This window comes from Macaca fascicularis, chromosome 4 (genome assembly GCF_037993035.2).
Source record: "Macaca fascicularis isolate 582-1 chromosome 4, T2T-MFA8v1.1".
NCBI classification, from domain to species: Eukaryota; Metazoa; Chordata; class Mammalia; order Primates; family Cercopithecidae; genus Macaca; species Macaca fascicularis.
The window spans coordinates 99,883,454-99,907,031 of NC_088378.1; the positions used below are offsets into that span (position 1 = coordinate 99,883,454).

General features: G+C 38.1%; 1 protein-coding gene across 1 annotated transcript; it reads left to right on the top strand.

Annotated features, from left to right (window-relative positions):
- The first annotated feature begins 116 nt into the window (after window positions 1-116).
- On the top strand, window positions 117-5,850 carry COX7A2 (cytochrome c oxidase subunit 7A2). Its single transcript, XM_005552539.4, has 4 exons — window positions 117-281; window positions 2,715-2,804; window positions 3,590-3,674; window positions 5,653-5,850. The coding sequence occupies exons 1-4, from the start codon at window positions 168-170 to the stop codon at window positions 5,709-5,711; spliced, it is 348 nt and encodes a 115-aa protein (XP_005552596.1). The 5' UTR covers window positions 117-167; the 3' UTR covers window positions 5,712-5,850.
- Window positions 5,851-23,578: the final 17,728 nt, after the last annotated feature.

Genomic DNA, 23,578 nt, shown 5'->3' on the forward strand with positions numbered 1-23,578 from the left:
AGCCTTAGCTCCAGCTACCAGCCGAAAACGTCAGGAACGAGCTCACCAGACTGAGACGGCGAGCCGGCTAGAGCGGATAGGGCCGTACTGCCGCTCTAGTTTTTCTTTTGCTCTCTATGATTAGGAGCGCAGGCCTCTCTTCGGCCCCGCAAGATTTTCGTTCCTGAATGCTTACGCAAGTCTCGGAGGTAGTTCCGGTTCCGGCGTGGCCATTTTCGTTGCTGGTGTTAAGTTGCGGCGGTTGCTGGTCAGTAACAGCCAAGATGCTGCGGAATCTGCTGGTGAGGAGCTTCTCGTCTTGCATTCATGATAGGGGCGAGGGAGTGGAGAGGAGGCTGAGGCACCATGACAGAAAACCCTCACCTGGGAGGGGTGCAGAAGGCGGCTAATGAAGTCACCTTGATTTATGTCCTTTTCCCGTGACCTTACTTTTCCTTCCGTCTATTCCTCTCGCCCCAGGCCGTTGCTGGGTAGATGTAAGGAGTGTAGAGGCTGGGGAAGTGACCAGAGACTTGTGGGTTAGACCCGTCTTGGGTTCTTAGGCACCACCCCTAACCCTGTCGGTCATTGATGAGGTTAGTAGCTCGGATCTGAGTAAAACCAAGGACCAGGTGGGGAATGTCTGACACCCGGAAGCATCAAGCAGAAAGGTGTTCTTCTGGTAATGAAAGGCTTTAAGTTTCAATGGTTTTGAGCTTTGCGAGCTTTCTGAGAAGGCAGTTTAAAAACCAAGCCATTCATTTTGGGTGGAACTTTAGGAATAGTCATGGCTGAAGTGCAGCGTTACTTCCGTCAGGCTATTGTGCATTGTCCTTCACCCCTCCACCGACTTTGAGCATATGAAATATTTCCCCAAATTTTGAAAAAGAAAAGAAAAAAATGCGACAATGATTATTTTATCTTTTAAATTATTTAATGAAGTTTTGCTTCATTAAAATCCTCAATGTAATTTATTTTAAAAAATCGAGAGCACATTTGTTTCATTATTTAATTCAACTGGATATTTAATGCAAGTCTCTTTAAAAGATGTATACCCTATTTAAAATTTTTTAGGAAAAATGTAATGGGAGAAGCATTTTAATTGAGAAGGAATCATGCCAGTCTATTTGCTGTCAAGTAATAGGGGTTTTTTTTTGTTTTTTTGTTTGTTTTGTTTTGTTTTTTTTGTTTTTTGAGACATACTCTTATTGCCCAGGCTGGAGTGCGGTGGCACGATCTCGGATCTCCCAGGTTCGAGCGATTCTCCTGCCTCAGCCTCCCAACTAGCTGGGATTACAGGCGCTCGCCACCAAGCCCGACTAATTTTTGTATTATTAATAGAGACGGGGTTTCACCATGTTGGCCAGGCTGGTCTCGAATCCTTGACCTCAAGTGATCCGCTCACCTCAGCCTCCCAAAGCGCTGGGATTACAGGCATGAGCCACCGCGCCCGGCCCTTTTTTTTTTTTTTTTTTTTTTTTGAGCGGAGTTCGTTCTTGTGGCCCAGGCTGGAGTGCAGTGGCGTAGTTTGGGCTCACTGCAACTTGCGCCTCCCGGGTTCAAGCCATTCTCCTGCCTCAGCCTCCTTAGTAGCTAGAATTACAGACGCACACCACCACGCCCAGCTCATTTTTGTATTTTTAGTAGAGATGAGGTTTCACCATGTTGGCCAGCCGAGTCTCAAACTCCTTACCTCAGGTGATCCACCCACCTCGGACTCCCAAAGTGCTGGGATTACAGGCGTGAGCCACCGCGCCTGGCCAAGTAACAGATTTTTTCTTTTCTTTTCTTTTCTTTTTTTTTTTAAGATGGAGTTTCACTCCTTTTGCCCAGGCTATAGTGCAATGGGGCGATTTTGGCTCACGGCAACCTCTGCCTCCCGGGTTCAAGCGATTCTCCTGCCTCAGCCTCCCGAGTAGCTGGGATTACAGGCATTTGCCACCGTGCCCGGCTAATTTTGTGTTTTTGGTAGAGACAGGGTTTCTCCATGTTGGTCAGGCTGCTCTTGGACTCTCAGGTGATCCGCCCGCCTAGTAATAGATTTTTTTTTTTTGTTTTTTGAAACGGAGTTTCAGTCTTGTTGCCCAAGCTGGAGTGCAATGGCCTGATATCGGCTCACCGCAACCTCTGCCTCCCAGGTTCAAGCGAGTCTCCTGCCTCAGCCTCCCAAGTACCTGGAATTACAGGCATGTGCCACCACACCCCACTAATTTTGTATTTTTAGTAGAGACAGGGTTTCTAATGTTGATCAGGCTGGTCTTGAACTCCTGATCTCAGGTGATCCGCCCGTCCCGGCCTCCCAAAGTGCTGAGATTACAGGCGTGAGCCACCACGCCCAGCAGATTTTTGATAATATGGTAGTATATTATGAAAATATTTGAGCTTAGTGTATTTTGGTTAAGCACTATTTTTGTAATATGTGTATGTCAATATGTTTGCATCAAGGATTATAAAATGTTACTGGTTCTGTTCAGGTAAAGATCATGATTTTATATTTTGGTTAGAATCTGTATGAATTGCTTCTTGAGTATGTTGTTGGGAGACTGCAGAATGTAATTCGAAGGCCAGAGGATGGATGACAAATTGAAAAGCCTGGATGCTCTTCCATGACTTTGCTACTGACAAATCAGATATGCTTCAAGTCTCAATTTACCTTTTTTATAATATGAAGGACTGAAAATGGTTTTGAAGGTTTCTTTAGGCTCTAAGTCTGTTTAATAATATTTTCATTTTAGGCTCTCCGTCAGATTGGACAGAGAACCATAAGCACTACTTCCCGCAGACATTTACAAAATAAAGTTCCAGAGAAACAAAAACTGTTCCAGGTACTGAAGTATTTTATAGGAGATTGTTACTTGTAATAATTAGATTACCAAAAGGTAGAGTTAGGATAAACAAGTATGTATATAAATTAGATCATATGACAATATAAACATTACAAAATAAGTCAAGAACATGTGTCATACTGCTAATAGTGGTTGTCTCTTGGGGAAAGACCTGGTGGAGCAGAGCAATTTACCTCTATAAGTAGTTTGATTATGAGTGATTTTTGTTTTATTATGGTTTCTAGCTTTTCCCAAATAAAACTTCAAGTGATTAAAAATAGTTGTATCATATATACATACAAATAAATACTTTACTGGACAGATGTACTAAATAGCTACTTTATGCTGGATTAGATGCTAGGGATATAATTTAGGGTTATAAACCAAAATCCCTTCCCCACTTTTTAGGGAAAAAAGGTTCCTATGACTAAATCTAATGTGTGGCAATTATTGATTCTTTTATATTTCAGTTATATTAAAGTTGTTGAGATCAGTGTGTATGTTTTATAGCTTTAATGTTTATGTATTCTTTGGAAAGACCATCATTAATGGATCTTAAATTAACAGTAAAAGAAAAATGCTGACTTTTAGGAGTTCTTATTTTAAAAGTAGTAGGAGTAGCGACAGAATAAAGAAAATTGTAGGTCTTTTAAATTTTAATACTTAAATACTTTAATTATAGGGATTTAAGGAGCTACATCATTTTATATACCTGTTCTTTTGAAACTTAGTTGGAAATGAGTGAGGCATCTATTATTGTCTTTTTTTTTCTTTTTTTAATCTAGGAGGATGATGGAATTCCACTGTATCTAAAGGGTGGGATAGCTGATGTCCTCCTGTATAGAGCCACCATGGTTCTTGGAGTTGGTGGTAAGGCCTTTGGAATGTTTGAAGGTTTATAGAAAAGTAATAGTAATGATAACTGATAACTTTTGCTTTTGCTATGCCAGTATTTTAATGCAGGCAGTCTGTGTCCAGAATTTGATATCTTATTATGTCTCATAATGATTCAAGAGGATGACTGATACATACTGTATAAGAGCATTTTGATGTTTTTTTTTTGAAACGGAGTTTTGCTCTTGTTACCCAGGCTGGATTGCAATGGTGTGATCTCAGCTCACTGTGACCTCTGCTTCCCAGGTTCAAGCGATTCTCCTGCCTCAGCCTCCCGAGTAGCTGGGATTACAGGCACGTGCCACCCCGCCTGGCTAATTTTGTAGTTTTAGTAGAGATGAAGTTTTTCCATGTTGGTCAGGTTGGTCTGGAACTCCCGACCTCAGGTGATCTGCCCGCTATGGCCTCCCAAAGTGCTGGGATTACAGGCATGAGCCACTGTACCTGGCCTTAATAAAAAAATAACACCAATAAGATTTGATGATTATTTTGTGATAGAGTTGGCTTTCTGAGTACCATTGATGGTAGTGAAGGCTATAGTTCAGTCAAAAGCATCCATTATATCCCACCTCTTATAGCAAGGGCTTTAAAACATTTTGACTGTGATGCAAAATAAAAGCGCACTTTACATCTAAACTCTGTACAGACATATTTATGACAAACAAAATTTGTATGGAACAATACTTTTACTGGAAGGTAAAGAGAAGGGAATCTATATTTGAGTGATTATTTTGTGCCCATCATATTCATAGGAATGCCACATACTTGGATTTCTGTAAATCTTGCGTGAAGTCTATAATATGTCTTCATTTTAAAGATGAGTAAACTATGTTAATTACCTGTTTGGGAAACTCTGCTCTCACATCACAACAATCAACATGGAAGACCTCTGTTGCCAAATGTGTGGGGGTTTTTCCCTACACACCATGTAATGGACACCAGCTAGGTGTCCTCCAATTCAGTTTCCACACTCTCTACTGGGAGATAGCATCAGATTCCACAGGTTGATGGCAGAAGACTGTCTCCTCCTTCCCATCAGTTACAAGTTTGGGTCTCTGGAACTTCTGACTGACAGGCTTTAAGTTGGGGTTCCCACAATCTCCTCACTAGGGGAACACATTTACCAGTTTATTATAAAAGGTATTATAGGCCGGGTGTAGTGGCTCACGCCTGTAATCCCAGCACTTTGGGAGGCTGAGGCTGGCAGATCACGTGAGGTCAGGAGTTCAAGACTAGCCAGGCCCACATGGTGAAGCCCTGTCTCTACTAAAAACACAAAAATGAGCCGGGTGTGGTGGCACACACTTGTAATTCCAGCTACTCGTGAAGCTGAGGCAGGAAGATTGCTTTAACTGGTAGGCGGAGGTTGCAGTGAGCTGAGATTGTGCCACTGTACTCCAGCCTGGGCAACAGAGGGAGACTCTGTCTCAAAAAAAAAAAAAAAAAGTCCTAAATTCCTTTTGGCCAATGTGACCATTTCTTAGACATTCTGGTAAATAGTTTTTAAAATGAAATTCCAGTTATCAGCTATTTTTTACATTACATTTGATTACTTTAAAATTATATCACTCTTCCTTTTTTACATTCACTTTCGGGAAGACTTGCATATTTTGAAGTCATTTTTTTCTTTGGCATTTGAATCATCCTTAATCATCCTTAGCATTTCTCAGGCAATCTTGGGTTAATATGGAAATAACATTTGTATATGTTCTTATTTTTAAAAATTTTTGTATTTTATGTTGACAAATATATTATTGTGCCATACTGTGTTAAAACTACATTAAATATATTTTACATATATTTATTTAAAATTTTGCCAACACCTATCAAAATACTTTTTTGTGTTCTAATTAAGGTAGTCTTAATGCAAACTTACAACTTTTAAACTGGAATATTAAATTTATACACTTAGATCTCAGAATTTCGGGTTAGGTTCTTTTTTTTTTATTTTTAGGAACAGCATATGCCTTGTATCAGCTGGCTGTGGCTGCATTTCCCAAGAAGCAGGAGTGACTTCGATCATCCCAGCAATCACTTGGTTCAGTTTCATTCCGCTCTCTATGGACCAGTAATCTGATAACCGAGCTCTTCTCTGGGGATCAATATTTATTGACTTGTAGTAACTGCCGCCAATAAAGCAGTCTTTACCATGCTTTGTCTGATTTTATCACTTTTATGCCAATAATTTCAACTTTTGGTCAGCCTTGTAAATCTTAGGTAAGGATCAAAGAAATGATTCTTCTGCCACAAAACTTGTATAAAGCAACATTATTGTGATATTATTTTAGTGAAATTTTACTTTTAACAGCTCAAAATTAGAGTCTCAATTTCTGTCTCAACTTGACATTTGAATGCATATTGTTTTTTCCCCCTACCCACTCCAGTATATCTTGGAATATGCTAGAACCTGGGGGTAGTGGAAGCAGGTTATCTTTGGCTCCTGGGGTCTACATTTCTTTCTTTCTTTTTTTTTTTTTCTCTCAGCTATGTGAGAGTATGCTTAAATACTGGATATATCCCACAGCTTAGAATTAGGGTTTAGTAGAATGACTTTGTAAAATATTTCAGTATTTGTTTTCTTCTACACTCAGAGTGGGTTCAGGTAGGTTTCTGTCATCAGGAACCAACCAAAGCAGGATAGTTACTGGGCTCCCCAGCTATCATACCATCTAATGGACCCACAACTCTTATTTACCCTAAACAGTAGTTAGGTGCTTAATAAATGGTAGCCATTATTGGCTTCTCATAATAGGAATGGTTCAAAAAGGTCTACTTCGAGAACACAAAATGCAAATAGATACAGAGAATGTAAGAATCATAAAAAGAATTACAATGCTGCTCTAGGCAGTTTGCTTCAGGGTTTGCAGAACCCTTCCTGCTTTGAGAGAACTATGCATGAAGTTGGAAATTTCATAGACTTCAAGTTTGGGACTCCCCTTTCCTGGATTCTGGTGTGCATCCATGTGGAGAGTTGCATCTTGTGAACCACTTCAGGACTTTCCTTCTATATATATGGAGATTGGTGGCTCACGCCTGTAATCCCAGAACTTTGGGAGGCCGAGGTGGGTGGATCACGAGGTCAGGAGATCGAGACCATCCTGGCTAACACGGTGAAACCCCGTCTCTACTAAAAATTAGCCGGGCGCAGTGGCGGGCACCTGTAGTCCCAGCTACTTAGGAGGCTGAGGCAGGAGAATGGCGTGAACCAGGGAGGCGGAGCTTGCAGTGAGCCAGATTGCGCCCCTGCACTCCAACCTGGGTGATACACCGAGACCGCGTTTCAAAAAAAAAAAAAAAAAGAAAGATACAGAGTGCCTACTGTGTACTACCGTTTACGGTTTTAGGTGCCTAGGAATCATTGGTGAACAAAGGCAGATTCCTCCTCTCATGGAGTCTATGTTGTAGAAAGGGGTGTTAGGAAAGACAGTTTAAAAATAAATTGCACTGTTGGTTAAAAGATAAGTTCTATGGAAAAAGACCAAAGGGGAGAACTGACATGGGTGTGGATGGTTGGTTACAGTATTAAAGTTAGGGTAGTCTTCAACAGGAAGGTCAGATTATTTTGAGACATCCGAAAGTGAACTGTTCAGAAACAGTCATCCCGCTGTGTTAGAAATTGGTTCTGGGACCTCCCACGGATATGAAAATTTGTGAATGCCCAAGCCTTTTATATAAAATGGTGTAGTGTTCGCATATAACCTATGCACATCCTCCCGTATACTTTAAATATCCTAGGTTTGTTATAATACCTGATGCAGGATAAATGCTATGTAAATATACTGTATTGTTTTGGGGATAAGGACCAATAAGAAAGTCTGTATGTGTTCAATACAGATTCAGCCATTTATTTTTTGCCAAATATTTTCAAGCTGTTGGTTGAATCCACAGATGCGGAACCCATGGATATGGTGGGCCAACTGTATATGGGCAAAAGGCACTCTAGGAAAAGGAAACAGCTTAGAGCAAATGTCCTAAGGTGCCTGGCATGTTCAAAGAACAGAAAGGCAAGAGTAGATACCACTCGGTGGGTGAGGGAGAGGAAGTTAGTAGGGTGTGGGCCACATCAAGTAGGGTCTTGTAGGTTATTTTAAGGACTTTGGCTTTTGAGTGACATGGAGAGCCCTCATAGGATTTCTCAATGAAGAGTAGACTTACATGTTTTAAAGAGGACTAGCCTGGTTGTTGTGATAAAATAGACCATAGGGGGCAGTAGTAGAAACAGGCAGATCCTTTAAGATGCTTACTGCAGCAACTTAGATGAGAGGTGATGAAGGCTAAGAGCAGCTGTTAGCCATGAAAATGATGGAAAGTGTTCAAATTATGAGCAGAGGAGGATCTTTATCATCCACTTAAACCTTACCTTTCCTCATCCATCCATCTCACAATTTCTTATTGAGTATGAGAGTCTACTTTGTATAAAGCACTGTTGTAGGCTCAGAGAATACAGCTGTGAAATAGATGAGCAAGCTCCTTCATGGGGCTTACATTCTAGTCGCTGGAGATAGAAAACAAATAATTCATAAGCCTGATACTGTCCTATAGTGGGAACTGCAGATCAACAGGGTAGTCTATTGGGAGGAATAGTGCAGTGGAAGCTAGAAAAGTGCTGAGTAAAGTTACATTTGAACTGAGACCAGAAGAAAAGAAGGAGCCAGCTAACAGTGAGAAGAAAAGCATTCCAAGGAATGGGAAGAGGAAATTGCTTTGCAGGGACGAATTGCAGAAAGAGGACAAGTGTTGTGGAGCATAGGGAGCTGGAGAAAGCAGCAGTTGTTCTCTCTTCCACAGTGACTAACACAACAAATGGTCATGCCACTACGCACAGGGTCTAGATAGATTTGTTTTCTGGTTTCATAATATGCAACACGATCTCATAACCATAATATTGATTTAGCAAGAATCCCAAATATAAATTAATGTAGACAATCTATCTCAGGCAGTTATCGTTACTATTATTAGTAAGAACTGGAAGCTGAGAACATACAGAGATCAAATACACAATTACATTTGAACTAGAACTCAAACCTAGATATGTCTTATTCTGAAGTCTGTTGTTTATCTGTTATGTACCATGTTACTTCCTAAATGCAGAAAAAAAGAAAAAAAAATACTTAGGATCATTTTACTTGTTGCTTTCCCCACAAACTTTATTCCTTTTGAATATTGTTGTATTTGTGGTTATGTTTGATGAATTAGCATCATAAGAATTGGCAATTTTTAAATTTTGCTCTTCTCTCAGACTCCTGTGAGTCTGGCTTTGTATCTACTCCAGTTGCCTATTTCTATTGAAATTATAGTTTTACAGCTGCTATTTACTATCTGAAAAAAAACAAAAAACAAACCCCACCAGCTTCTACAAGTCAAGGATATATTGAAAGACTCATCTTATTAATGAGGAAAACCAATAAAAACCCAAGACATTTTCTACATTTTTATCTCAGTATAATATACTGGAGGGAAAAAAGGATTAAATGTTCACAATTACATTGCTTGGAAACTATAAAACTGCCTACTGAAATGGTAATTGTAAGCCAGGCACGGTGGCACGTGCCTGTAATCCCAGCTACTTGGCAGCTGAGAAGGGAGAATGGCTTGAGCCCAATAGTTGGAATCCAGCCTGGGCAACATAATGAGACTCTCTCTCTCAAAAAAAGAAAGAAACGGTAATTTTAAGGCATACCTGAAGTCAGTTAAAGGAAGGGAAATTCATAACATTAGATATTGCAGACTTAGTGCCAGAATATATGCATGTATGTATGTATGTAAATTTGGATTTGAGTGTTGATTTCTAATTATCAATCTTCCATTAGTATAATGTAAGATGGGCTATTTCTTGAATTCTGAAATTATGCCAGATCTTTATTGAGCTCTTGGAGGAGGCCATCATCTTCCCTCTGGGAGCTGCTAAAAATATTCTCTAGCATTATTCTGGTGGCTAAAAGCTGGTATCCTTGTTTGGCCTTGTTTTTTCTCTTTCTAGTCCATTTTACCCCAGTGAATGCACTTAACTAGAACAGCCTATGACCATTAACATTTGGATGCTCTCCCTACAGTGCTTTTTCCTAAACTAGTACCTGCTCTGGGAAATCAGTATGCAGTGAACCATCTTGACTGTTTTGGTCACAAAGACATATCTTTACAATTGATCATTTCCCCATCTTAATTCTATCCTAATGATCATTAAAATGATTTCAAAAAGTTTTCTTTCCACTTTAGTTGGACCGTACAACAAAGGAACTGACCAGGAAGTTCCAGTCAAGGATGTGGAGCCTGGAGTCTCTTTTTTGTTCACCTCTGTCCATATTTATCAAAAAAAGTCTGGACGGAAAGCAACAGACAGAATCCCTTTACAGAATTGAAAGACAAAAGCAAACAAAACAAAACAAAAAGATGCATTTCTCAAGAAGTAATTTCAAACATGAGTTTATTTCTCAAGACTTGAAAGAGTCCCTATGTTCATTTTCCAAAGCTGTAGCAGCCTAACTTAAATCATAAAGTTTTGATAATTGGTTTCCAAACCAAGCCTTTTAGTTGGTAGAATTTTTTTTTTTAGATGATTATAAAGTAGGATGAGAAAAAGAAGTGGAGTTATATAGAACACTTAATAAAGAACACCATGCATATATTATTATTTAAAAAACTTTCTGCTTATAAAACTCATTCATACATATAGTAGATACAAAAGAAAGAAGAATACTTCTGATAGTGTTCAGCTCTTTGTCCTGTATATAAACAACTGGAGCACAGGAGTGTTTTTAGGACTCTCTCCATCTCTTGTCGTGGCTCATCCTTTGAAATTCCCTTGTTGAGCATGGCAGAAATGTATCCTCTGATGACATGCTTCCCTGCTTAACCACCTATATTAGATGGTTTGGGCTGCTATAACAGTATACCACAGACCAGATGGTGCTAACAGTAGAAATTTAGTTTCTCACAGTTCTAGACCGTTAGGAGTCCCAGATCAAGGTGCCGGCTCATTTGGTTCCTAGTGAGGGTTCTCTTTCTGGCTTGCAGACAGGGCGACCTTCTCACATGGCCTTTCCTTGTGACGTGTGGAGAGTGAACAAGCTGTGGGGTATCTTCCTCTCTTTGTAAGGACACCAATACTATCATGCTTATGACCTCATTTAACATTTATTACCTCCCTGTATGTGCTATCTCCAAATATGGTCGCATTGGGAGTTAGGGATTCAACATGTGAATTTTAGTGGGACACACCTGACAGAAAATAAGGGCTGTTTTTTATTCCAAGTTCAAAAATTTCAAGGAAGGGCTCTGACTGTCTGGGATCTACCAAATGAAGGGTAACATTGTTGGTGGTTTGTTTAGGGCTCACTTCTTGCCAATTGGTGGCTTTTATTTAAGGAGTTAATGCTCTGAAGATTTTCTTACAGATTAAACCTCTTTTTATTTTTATTTATTTTTAATTTTCTTGAGACAGAGTCTTGTTCTGTCTCAAGAACAAGAGCCTCCCAAGTAGCTGAGATTACAGGCACATGCCACCACACCTGGCTAATTTTTGTATTTTTAGTAGAGATGGGGGTTTCACCATGTTGGCCAGGCTGGTCTCGAACTCCTGACCTCAGGCAATCCACCCTCCTCGGCCTCCCAAAGTGCTGAAATTATAGGCATGAGCCATCGTGCCCAGCCCATTTCTTGATTTTTTGCTGGGGCACTATTGGGGGTAGGAGAAAATATGATTATAGAAATTCAGAAGATTTAGGCAGTAATATATAAGATGGACCAGAGTGGAGATAAAATGGATAATGAGGAGGCTATTACAATAAACGAAGCAAGATTTCAGACTATTGAGCAAAGTGAGTTGTCAGCTTGGATGAAAGTAAGGGTGGCAGGATGTGCTAGTAAGGATGTTAAAGGTAACCTAATGTCTTATAAGTTATGTTTTGTGTGAGACACAGAATAACTGCCACAAAGAAAGCAAAATGAATAGAAAGTTAATAGGAAAATGGGTTAATTTGTAAAGAGGATAGGCTACATTATTCTTAGATTTCTGCCTTCTATAACCAGAGGAAAACAGGAAAGAAGATAGTGGAGATGATCTAGGGGTTGCAGTTATAATTTACAGTTGCAGCATTTTCCTTACAAAGGAACACAACCTCCAAGACACTTGAAGGTAAGAACATGGGAATGGTAGAACTGAAAAGGCACTGTTCAGGAGACATGAGGCAGTTAATTCTGTGTGATGCTGAAGCCACCGGGCTTGGGAGTCAGCCGAGGTTACATCTACACTAGTTCCCAAATAACCATTATTCTGAGCCTCCACCTGTCCATTCAGGAACATTGCTACTCTTTAAAGTTAATTTTTTTTTGAGTCATTGACACATCACATGCCCAGGAACATGATTTTCCATATCCCTGCCCACCTCTTCTTGTCCACTCCAGGAGAAAAAGTCAACCCATCCAGGTGCTCCTCTGCCCAAAGCTCTGTCTTCACATGCTTCCAAAGCTACCCATCCTTGGGTCCTGGGCCAGAGCTGGTTTGTATGGAGAAATGTGTAGTTTTCCTTCATGTATTCAGTCAACAAATATTGAAGAGTCTACTCTGAACCTGGCAAGGTTCTAGGCCCTGGAATATACACCCATGAACTAGACAGAAAATGTCCCTGCTCTTCGGGAGTTACATACTGAGCCATGCTTCCTCAGCGAGGCCCTGAAGCAGCAATTCTGGAGGCCACAGTACAGCCAGTTCTCCCTGTCTGCAGGTTCAGCATCCACGGATTCAAACAATCCCTGTTTTAAAATGCAGTATTTGAGGAATGAAGAACCCGAGGATATGACGCCTGCTTTTCGTAGCCGTGGGTTCCACAGGGCCAACTACAGGACTTGAGCATCTGCAGATTTTGGTGTCCCTGAGGGTCCTGGAACCAGTCCTCTGCAGATACTGAAAGACAGCTGTATTGCAAAGTTTCCGGCAAAGATGACTGTTTCAGCTTTGGGCTTTTATTAGCACCTCTCTAATAAAACTCGCATGTGCCACAGAAAGAAGAAAGCATTTTTAGGCACATAATGCCTCAACACATACTTAGAGAACAATCCACATTTTTCTTTGGTTAGTCGAACAAAAGTATTCAAAGATATGCCTGTCGCATTGACAAACTTTCACGGGATTCTAGAGCCTCAGCTTTTGCCTGGGAACAGGGAAACTGGCTTTTTCATGAAAGTAACGGAAGGTCTATTTTTTCTTTTGATATCTTGTTTTTCAGGGATTACTGCTTTTTTTCCAGTGCATCTTATGATAAAGGCTGGGCCCTGTAACATGATACTTTTATGGTAGGACAATTTTCTGACTGAGGACAAGAGTTCTCTCTAAGAGAAACAAGGGTTCCATTTGAAATGGCTCAACTCAAAACTAATGTTCACAAATCAGTTCAGATTTGATAGTGATTTGTTGATGGAGTCAAATTTCCCGCTCCACTTTCTCTTACCGGCTGAGGAGTTGGGCTGTATTGTAAAGGAGCCATGGCGCCACTAGGGGGAAGTATTGGATAGGGAGGAAAAGAAAACTTAACATTCCTTCTGTTACCGTGGAATTACAGAGTATTTCAGTAAATCTAAATTTAAAATATCAAGATCTTGCCAGTCAGAAGTCATTTGCTTCTCTGAACTCCGATAACACTGCTTACACATACAAGTAATAGTAAGCATGCTTTGCGTTCATTATTTCTCCCATTCAATTTTAAGTTCCTTGAAGTATAAGGGCTGTCTTATAATTCCTTAGTCTGCTACATAATATCTGTTGAAGACATGAATATTTTATGAGAATCCTCTGAATACATACTGAGTTCTTAATGTTTGGAAATACTTTTATAATAATGCAATTTTTGAATATTTTTAAATTGACAAGTAAACACTGCGTCTATTTATGGTGTACAACATGATGTTTTATTATGTAACTCCCACAAGGTGTATATATATAAATAAAAATAAATATAAATAAATATGTCTATTTATATTTATCTATACCTTGTGGTGTATAAATATAAAGAAATATATATTTTATTTATATATAAATAAATATATAAATATATTTATATAGAAATTTAAATTCATATATAATATAAATATTTATATATAAATTTAAATTTAAGTATAATATATAAATATTTATATTATATATAAATATGTATAAACTTATCTATAAATAAAATATATATTTTTATTATAAATATAAAATATAGATATAAAATTTATATATAAATAAAACATATATAAATAAAAATACATATTTATATATTTTTATATAAAATAATATATAAATATACATTTATATACCACAAGGTATATATAAATATAAATATATTTATTTATTTGTATTTGTATACCACAAGGTATATATAAATATAAATATATAAATTTATTTATTTATATATATTTATATACCACAAGGTATATATAAATATGTATTATATATCTATACACACACACACACACACACACACACCCCTTGTGGAAGGGCTAAATAAAACTACGTAACATGTGTTGCCTCATATACTTATTTTTCAACTAGTCCTAAGTGAGAACACTTAAAATCTGCTCTCTTAGTAGTTTTCAAGTATACAATATATTATTATTAACTATAGTTACTATGATGTACAATAGATATCTTGAACTTATTGCTGTCTAATTGAAATTTTGTGTCCTTTGACCAACATTGACCTGCTCTCTTAAACCCTAGCTTTTGTTAACCACCATTTTACTCTTTTTCCTATGAGTTTGACTTTTTAACACTCCACATAAAAGTGAGATCAAGTGGTATTTTTCTTTCTGTGCCTGTCTTATTTCACTTAATATAATGTCCTCCAGGTTCACCCATGTTGTCGCAAATGACAGAATTTCCTTCTTTTTCCTTCTTTTCAAAGGCTGATTAGTATTCCATTACATGTACATGCCACATTTTCTTTGTCCATTCATCTGTTGATGGACACTTAGGTTGATTCCATATCTTGGCAATTGTGAATAATGCTACAATGCACATGTAGATATCTCTTTGGCTGATTGACTTTGTTTCCTCTGGATATATACCTAATAGTGGGATTGCTGGATCCTACAGTAGTTCTATTTTTAATTTTTTGAGGAAGCTTCCTGTTGATTTCCATAATGGCTGTACTAATTTATATTCCCATCAATAACATGTGGGGGTTTTCTTTTTCTCCATATTCTCATCTACAGTAGTTATTTTTCATCTTTTTTATAATAGTCTCTCTAGCAGGTATGAGATGATATCTCACTGTGGTCTTAATTTGCATTTCCCTAATGATTAGTGATCTGAACTTTTTGTTTTTGTTTTTGAGACAGGCTCTCACTCTGTTGCCAAGGCTGAAGTGCAGTGGCATGATCTTGGTTCACTGCAACTTCTGCCTCCTGGACTCAAGCCATCCTTCCATCTTGGCCTCCCTAGTAACTGGGAATATAGGCACATGCCACCATGTCTGGCTAATTTTTGTATGTTTTGTAGAGATGGGATTTCACCATGTTGTCCAGGCTGGTCTCGTACTCTTGGGCTCAAGTGATCCATCTGCTTCGGCCTCTCAAAATGCTGGGATTATAGGTGTGAGCCACTGCGCCCAGCCAAGTCTTCTTTTGAGAAATGTTTATTCAGGTCCTTTGCCCATTTTATTTTTTGAGTGTTACATAACTATTAGAAAGTTTGACAAGTTAATCAGATAAACAAATTGATAGCATTCATGGCACGTAAACAAAACATACACATTATTTTCAAATACCAGAGAAAAGTATTTAGAAGGACAACTTTTAGGCTGAAAATAGAAATCCAACAGGTCACATTTTAAAAACACTGTGAAATGATCATAGAAATATCAATAAAAGTGAAATCAACAAGTAATATTTTGCCACATATAAATTTTATTTAAGATCAATATAAATATTGGATGAATTAACAAGTTCAAACTAAGAATATTGTACAAAATCAAGGAAGTATTTAAGGAGAATTCTTGTGACTGGAATCAAAGGACTTGAATTCATCTAACTACTTCTACCAATGCTAGTAAGTTTAAGATGTTACAGAAAAACATAAATTATGGCCTTTTCCACTGCTATTCACCAAAGTGGAAGTTAATATTTCAGAGATGTGTTCAAAATGTAAAAATGCTTTCCCTTATTAATAGAATGATTACATTCTGAAAACAATTGTACCATATATTATATTGGAGGAGGTGGTGGTGTCTGAAATTAAGAAAAAATTCTGGGATTTGCTGTTGTAGGATAGAAATTATCTAAGTGAAATATTTCACTAATGTGTCATTGGCCCATTTTAAAATTGTGTTATTTTTCTTTAATTGAGTTGTTTGAATTCCTTATTATATTTTGGATATTAACTTGTCAGATGTATGGCTTGCAAATATATTCTCCCATAACATGGGTTGTCTCTTCACTCTATTGATTGTTTCCCTTTCTGGGCAGATGCTTCTTAGTTTGATGTAATCCCATTTGTCTAGTTTTGTTTTTATTGCCTGTGCTTTTGGGGTCATATTCAAAAAATCTTTACCCAGACCAATTATCATGGGACCCCTTATGCTTTCTTCTAGTAGTTACATAGTTTCAGGTCTTAATGTGTAAGTTTTTGATACATTTTGAGTTGATTTTCATATGTGGTATGAGATGAAGGTTTAATTTTATTCTTGTGCAGATGGATAAACAGTTGTCCTTTCCACAGTATGTGTTTGTGGCATCTTTGTTGAAGATCAACTGATTGTAAATGCATGGATTTATGTCTGGGCTCTCTATTCTGTTCTGTTGATCTATGTGACTGTTTCTATGCTAGCACCATGCTGTTTTGATTACATTAGCTTTGTAGTAGATTTTAAAATCAGGTAGTGTTGATGCCTCCAGCTTGGTTCTTTTTGCTCAAGATTGCTTTGGCTGTTGGCGATCTTTTGTGGTTCTATATGAATTTTAGGATTATTTTTTCTATCTCTGCGGAAAATGTCATTGGAATTCTGATAGGGATTACATTGAATGTATAGATTGCTTTAGTTAGTATAAACATGTTTACAATACTAATTCTTCTAATCCATGAGCATGAGCTGTCTTTCCCATTTCTTTGTGTCTTCTTTAATTTCTTTCATCAATGTTTTATAGTCTTCAGTGTACAGATCTTTCACCTCCTTGGTTTAATTTATTCTGAATTATTTTATTACTATTATTTTTAGCTATTCTAACTGGGTTTGTTTTACTGATTTCTTTTTTGCACAGTTCATTGTGAGTGTACAGAAATGCGATTCATTTTTGTATATTGATTTAGTTGCCTGCAACTTTCCTGAATTAGTTTATTAGTTCTAATAGTCTTTTTTCATGAAATCTTTAGGGTTTTCTAAGTATAAGATCATGTATGGCTGGGCATGGTGGCTCACGCCTGTAATCCCAGCACTTTGGGAAGCTGAGGTGGGTGAATTACCTGAGGTCAGGAGTTCCAGACCAGCCTGGCCAACATGGTGAAACCCCTTCTCTACTAAAAATACAAAAGTTAGCCGGGCGTGGTGGCAGGTGCCTATAATCCCAGCTGCTGAGGCATGAGAATCGCTTGAACCCAGGGGGTGCAGGTTGCAGTGAGCCAAGATCGTGCCAATTTAGCCTAGGCGAAAGAGTGAAACTCCATCTCAAAAAAAAGAAAAAAAAGATCATGTAACCAGTACTATGTTGAATAAAAGTGGTGAGAGTTGGTATCCTTGTCTTGTTCCTGATCTTTTAAAAAACGATTTCAACTTTTCACCATTAAGTATGTTAGCTATGCAGTTTCCAAAACAAATATTTGTAACATCAAGATTAAAAATAGAAATCCTAAAGCTAGTAAGACAGACTTACAAAGTTTAGAGGAAAAAATCTAAACTTAGTCGCAGAATTAGACAGAAACTCAATGTTGTGATGACAAAATGCAGAATAAGTATAGATTTTACTTATATTTTGTAGCTAGTAAGTATAACTTCTCAGGTCTATTGTATTGAAACAAGGTAGCTGTAAATTTTATGCTTTGCATTCTCAAAAGTACAACTTCCTGTTTCTCTCAACATTCCTGCTTAAAACAAAACAAACCAAATGAACAAACAAAATAATGTTAACAGAACTTAAGGCTGAATCAAAGATACTCAGGATTTGAATGATTTGTTTACACATAGTGTATTATATGTCTTTGATTAAACTACATTGAAGTCCTTTTCTTTCTTTCTTCTGATATGTGTACAATATGTTTCCTTTTCTTTCTAAATGGTTAAGCCATCCCTACGAATTTTTCTTTAATTTTTCTCTGTGAAATTGTCTTGAGGAATACTCATATCTCCGGGCTCTCAGTCCAATCTTTCATTCAAGAAAAAAATCAGTGTGCTTAACTGATACTAAGCAGAGAAATATTCAAGAATAAATGAGATAAGATTGCAGATGCTCACTGTGTTTTGTTTGCTGTTTTTTGTCTTTTGTTTTGTTTTGAGATAGGTTCTCGCTCTGTTACTCACGTTGGAGTGTAGTGGTGCAATCACGGCTCACGGTAGCCCCGACCTCCCAGGCTCAAGCATTCCTCCCACTTCAGCCTCCTAAGTAGCTGGAACTACTGTTTATATTTAATTAGTATTTATATTTAAGTAATTTTTAAATTTATTTTATGTAGAGATGAGGTGTTTCTTTTTTTTTCTTTTTCTTTTTTTTTTTTTTTTTTGAGATAGAGTCTCACACTGTCGCCTGCTGCAACCTCTGCCTCCTGGTTCAAGCAATTCTCCTTGCCTCAATCTCCCAAGTAGCTAGGGTTACAGGCACCTGCCACGACGCCCAGCTAATTTTTTTTTTTTTTTTTTTTGTATTTTTAGTAGAGACGGGACTTCACTATGTTGGCCAGGCTGGGCTCAAACTCTTGACCTCGTGATCTGCCTGCCTCGGCCTCCCAAAGTGCTGGGATTATAGGTGTGAGCCACTGTGCCCAGCTGAGATGAGGTCTTTCTATGTTGCCCAAGCTGGTCATTGTTTTTACTAGGTAGACAAAGCAGTATAAAACCAGTCCTTCACCTTCAGAGGGGCAGGAGCATAGGTGGGCTCAGAATGGCCTGCCAAGGAAAAAAATTCCTCCTGCACTGGCCCTCCTGCTTTTTGCTTTTCTTCTCATGTCCTTTCAAGGGATGGACAAACCTATGGCCAGATAGTCTTGGGCCTTATTGGTGTAGGACAACCTTCCACATTGCTATTTGGATATTTTTGTGCTTTACTTCTCCTTTAGAGACCAAAAAGTATGAGAAAATAAGGCCTATAACTTTACTAGTTGGAAACACTGGTTTTGAAAGTCTTTGTCTTAGTAGCATTGATTTTGGCTTTATTGAAATAACTAAGGATGAACTAGACGTTCTGGTCTGTTTTCACAAAGACCATGATCTCTGCCTGCAAAACAGTCCATCGCTGGAGATCTGTGAAGTGAATGTGAAAATAATCCACAGGGAGAATGCTGAGAGATGAGGGACTGGAAGTCCAGGTGGCCATAGAAAGTAGGTTCAGTGGAGTCACAAGTGCATTAAGAGGTGGTTCAGCTAAATAGTTAACAGTGGGGGCAATCTCTAAGGAGTATGTAGTGGTATTAAAATGTCAACTAATTCTTTGAAACTTCTCTTATCAAGAGGTGGAGTTGATGTTCCCTTCTCTTGAACCTGGGTGGTTTTGTAGCTGTCATGATGAATAAATGTAGCAAAAGTGATGCTGTGTGACTTCCACGGCTAGGTTAGAGAAGGGGAGGCAGCTTCTGACAGTTTTTCATGGGACACCTGTTAAGGGAGCTTCAGTCAACATGTGAAAAGTCCACCTGCCCTGAAGTCAGCATGTGGAAAGACCTCCTAGACAGAAAGAGACAAGTTCAAGGAGCCCTAGCTGTTCTAGCCTGCAGCTATTGGGCTCTTTCCAGCCTGGGTGAGGTGCCAGGCATGTGAGTGAAGAAGCCTTCAAGATGATCCCAGCCCCAGCCACTGCCTGACTGCAACTGCATAGAGACCCCATGTGAGAACTGCCTAGCAGAGTCCATTCAGCCAAGATCAATGAGAGAGAGAAATGATTAACTGCTTTAAGCTATGTTTGGGACTGACTTTTTATGGAGCAACAGATTACTGGAACAAGGCATGAAAACACTGCATAATACACTGGAAGCATGATGCTGATAATCTGAGGTTCTCTCATGAAAGTTCTGGTGAAATGTAAATTGAGTGCATTCCAGCGGAAGTGGATGGTGCCCTTGTGAGGAAATTAGTTAAAAAGCACTTCTCTACAGCATGTGTTGATCTTGTCTATGTGCGTGAAAAGCAACGGAATAAATTTCATTTCTCTTGACCAGAAGTGGCCTAGGAGAGAACCGGGCTATGAAATGTAAGGGGCGGTCTTTGGGAAGTTTTCCTCCTTGATATTAAAAACAAAACAAAACAAAAGATTTGAGAGGATAAAAAAGGCTTCCTTTCCAGTCTCTGGGTGCACTTGTGTGAGAAGGGGACGCCTGACATCCACCTTTTAACCAGAAGGTGACAGAAACCAATGCCTGACATGACAGAGGGGAGAAATGAGAAACCACTGGATCCATCTTCATTGTCCTTCAGAATTAACCAGTTTGGATCTGCTGCCACTGGGCTTGTTGTTATCTAATAAACGTCCTTATTGTTTAAATCCCTGTTAGGAAAATCTCCTATTATTTGTAGTCCAAAATGCAGCGGATACACTCGATATAATGCTGTTTCTACGGAACGAGTGATTTTTAAAATTTAATTTTCTTAATTTTAAATCTGTCAGTGCATTTTCCATGAATTTATCTGGTTCACAAAAAACAGCTTAAGAGAGAAGTAGCCCTTAATTCAAAGCAGGGACTAATTTGCTGGGTTTTTTGTTTGTTTTGGCCTCTCAGGACACTGCCTCTACTTTAGCAAGGAGATGTTAATTAGTAAATGAATTGGCTTTTGTTTCTTCTGTTGTTGCAAATTTTCTTGTGCAGAAAATGATTCAGAGTCCAAAAACGAAGTATGAAACGCCATGGTGGACAGTTATGTTTTGATTAGAAAAGCTATCAGAGGTTGAAACAAGGTCTTCCCTTGTCTAAGTTTAATATTCTGTGGTGGCCAGCCGTTAGGGGCTGAACTGTATCCCTCCAAGATTCATATGTGGAAAATCCTAACTCCCAGTACCTCAGAATGTGACTATTTTGAGATAGGACCTTAAAGAAGTAATTATGTTAAATGTAATCATTAGGTCATTAGGCCCTACTCCAGTATGACTGGTGTTTTATTAACAAGAGGAAATTAGGACACAGAGAGAGACAGCAGACGTGCACTTGCAGAGGGATGGCCAGATGAGGGCGAGTGAGAAAGGAGCCATCTGCAAGCCAGGGAGAGAGGCACCAGAAGAAACCAAACCTGCTGACACCTCGCCGTTGGGCTTCGAGTCTCCAGAATTATGAGAAAGTAAATTTCTGTTGTTTCTGGCAGTTTTGTTATGGCAGCCCTTGAAAACTAACACATGAGGTATATGACATTTTAAGCTACATCCCATGAGGGGATGAGAAAACTGTAACTTGAGACATTTCCAGATAAGTTAAAATGCTATGTTATATCCAGTGCCATTTTTTTTTTTGAAAGAGTATACCGTTTTAAAACATTTATTCAGCATACAATGCTGGTGGATAATTAATTGCACTCCATCAGCGTTATGTGCTGGATAAATGTTTGAAGATTATAGTGGCATTACATTATTGTGCTTCCAAACTTGCCCACAGTTCTCAATGTAATCTTGGAAAAAATAAGGGTTTTGGAAAAGTGGAGATTGTGGCGAGAGAAGGATTTTTCACGGAAGGAGATCTTCGGGCCCTTCTTGTGTGATAATGGGATCCACATGAAGGAGATAGAATACAATTTGAGAGTCATTGCTTTTTGAATGTTCATAACTGCGAGACAAAGACATTGGAAACACTGTTAACACTTGAACCTTATTAGTGGATAAGGGAACACCTGAAAGATTTTAGTTTTGCCCAGAGTTCCCTAAACAGTAACTAGTTTCCTAAACAGTATTATTCACAATCTGTTGGATCAACTATTTTTAAGGTTGTTTGGAGGCAAATTTGTTCCCTTTGTGTAATAATTCATGACTTGATAAGCCTTTTGGCCTAATTCTAAATTCAGTTCTCAAAACAGTTTGTCCCTAAGTAAACTGCAATGCTGTTTTCTATTTAATTTCCTAAAAAAAGAAAACCCACTGGAAATATCCTTGTTAGTGTTTATTTATTATTACATTTCAGTTAATGGAAATATGTAGTTATTCATCTTTTACTGGGAATCATTTTGATACTACGGAAATTACCCAGAATACTTTCTAATAAAATAAAAAGAATAGATTAACAATCTTATCTAGGTTTTCTCAGGTCTGCCTTACAATATTAGCCATCAGGAAACATCTACCAAAATAGAACACTAGTATCTACAACATGATGGTATTTCTTAAACTGTATTTCACATTAAAAGCTATACAGAAAGCAGATTATTTTTAGTGTGTTCTTGCCCAGTTTTCAGTGACATTCTTGGAAATAAGATTGATTTTATAAAAGAAAGCCAGTTGCCTTTGACGTACTGATGTGTGAATTTGAAATGGCCGCCGTTGAAAACTGGAAAAGGCATGTGTAATTTTGTTTTGTAACCAAGAATGCAGGCAATTTGTTAGAAAACTTGCCTGATTAAAATAAATTGATTAAAGATTAGACAAATAAGCATATAAAATAGAACTTCCTCTTTGGAAAGCTTGGGAACGATCATTTATATGAACACCAATTTTTATCTCTTTTTGGCAAATGAGAAAAAAATGTACATAAAATGTTGCAGTATTTAGAGGCAGAACTAACTAAGCATATTGACAAGCTATTTGCCACAGAAACTTTAAGGCCTAAAAAAATAGAATTTAGTGGAATAAATACTATTTTTAAAAGAAAACACACACCCACAAAAATATTTTCTTATTTTGTAAGCATTTTATTAAATGCTATTTGCTTTCGTATAGAACTGTTCTATAAAATTCACCTTTTTTCCCCACTACGTTACCAGTACTATAAATGATTATCTGTGTGGGGGAGGTGGAGGATGGGGGAGAAGATTAGATTAAATTATATCCTTTGCAGATATAAGATTCTATACGTTCATTACAAACAGATCCTGACATTTACAGCTAATTTTTATCTAACACTTACTCAGTGTCAGGTGCTGTCCTTAGTGCTTTGTAATTTTTGTGGCTCCAGAGTTGTACTAAGTAAAAAATAGTCAGTGGCAGGGGCACATACTTGTAATCCCAGCAATTTGGGAGGCCGAGCTGGGAGGATTGCTTGAGGCCAGAAGTTCAAGACCAGCCTGGGTGACATAGCAAGACCTTGTTTTAAAAAAGTAAACAAAAAAAAAAAAAAAAAAAAAATGAACTAGCTATGGTGCTTATGTCTGTAGCCTCAGCTACTCTTCAGGCTGAGGTGGGAAGATCCTTTGAGCTGAAGAGTTTGAGGCTGCAGTGAGCTATGAGCCTGCCACTGTACTCCAGTCTGGGCAACAGAGTGAGATCCTGTCTTTAAATAAACAAAAGTTTATATATATATATATTTTTTTTTTGTTAAAAAGAATCAGCTTCAAATCAGGGAGAAATTTTGACAATTAAATTCTAAGTTCATGTTTTACTAGAAAATGCATTATCTCCATTACCCCAGTATTCTGAGCAATAAGAGACCTCCTGCTTTTGTTGTCTCTTTGGGAATGGACTTTTGTACCAGGAAGTAACATATCCTGCTCAATGATGTCTATATGTGCCAGGATGATACATACAACATGGCAGACAACCAGATTTTTAGGGTTTTGTGTGCTTTTTTTTTTTTA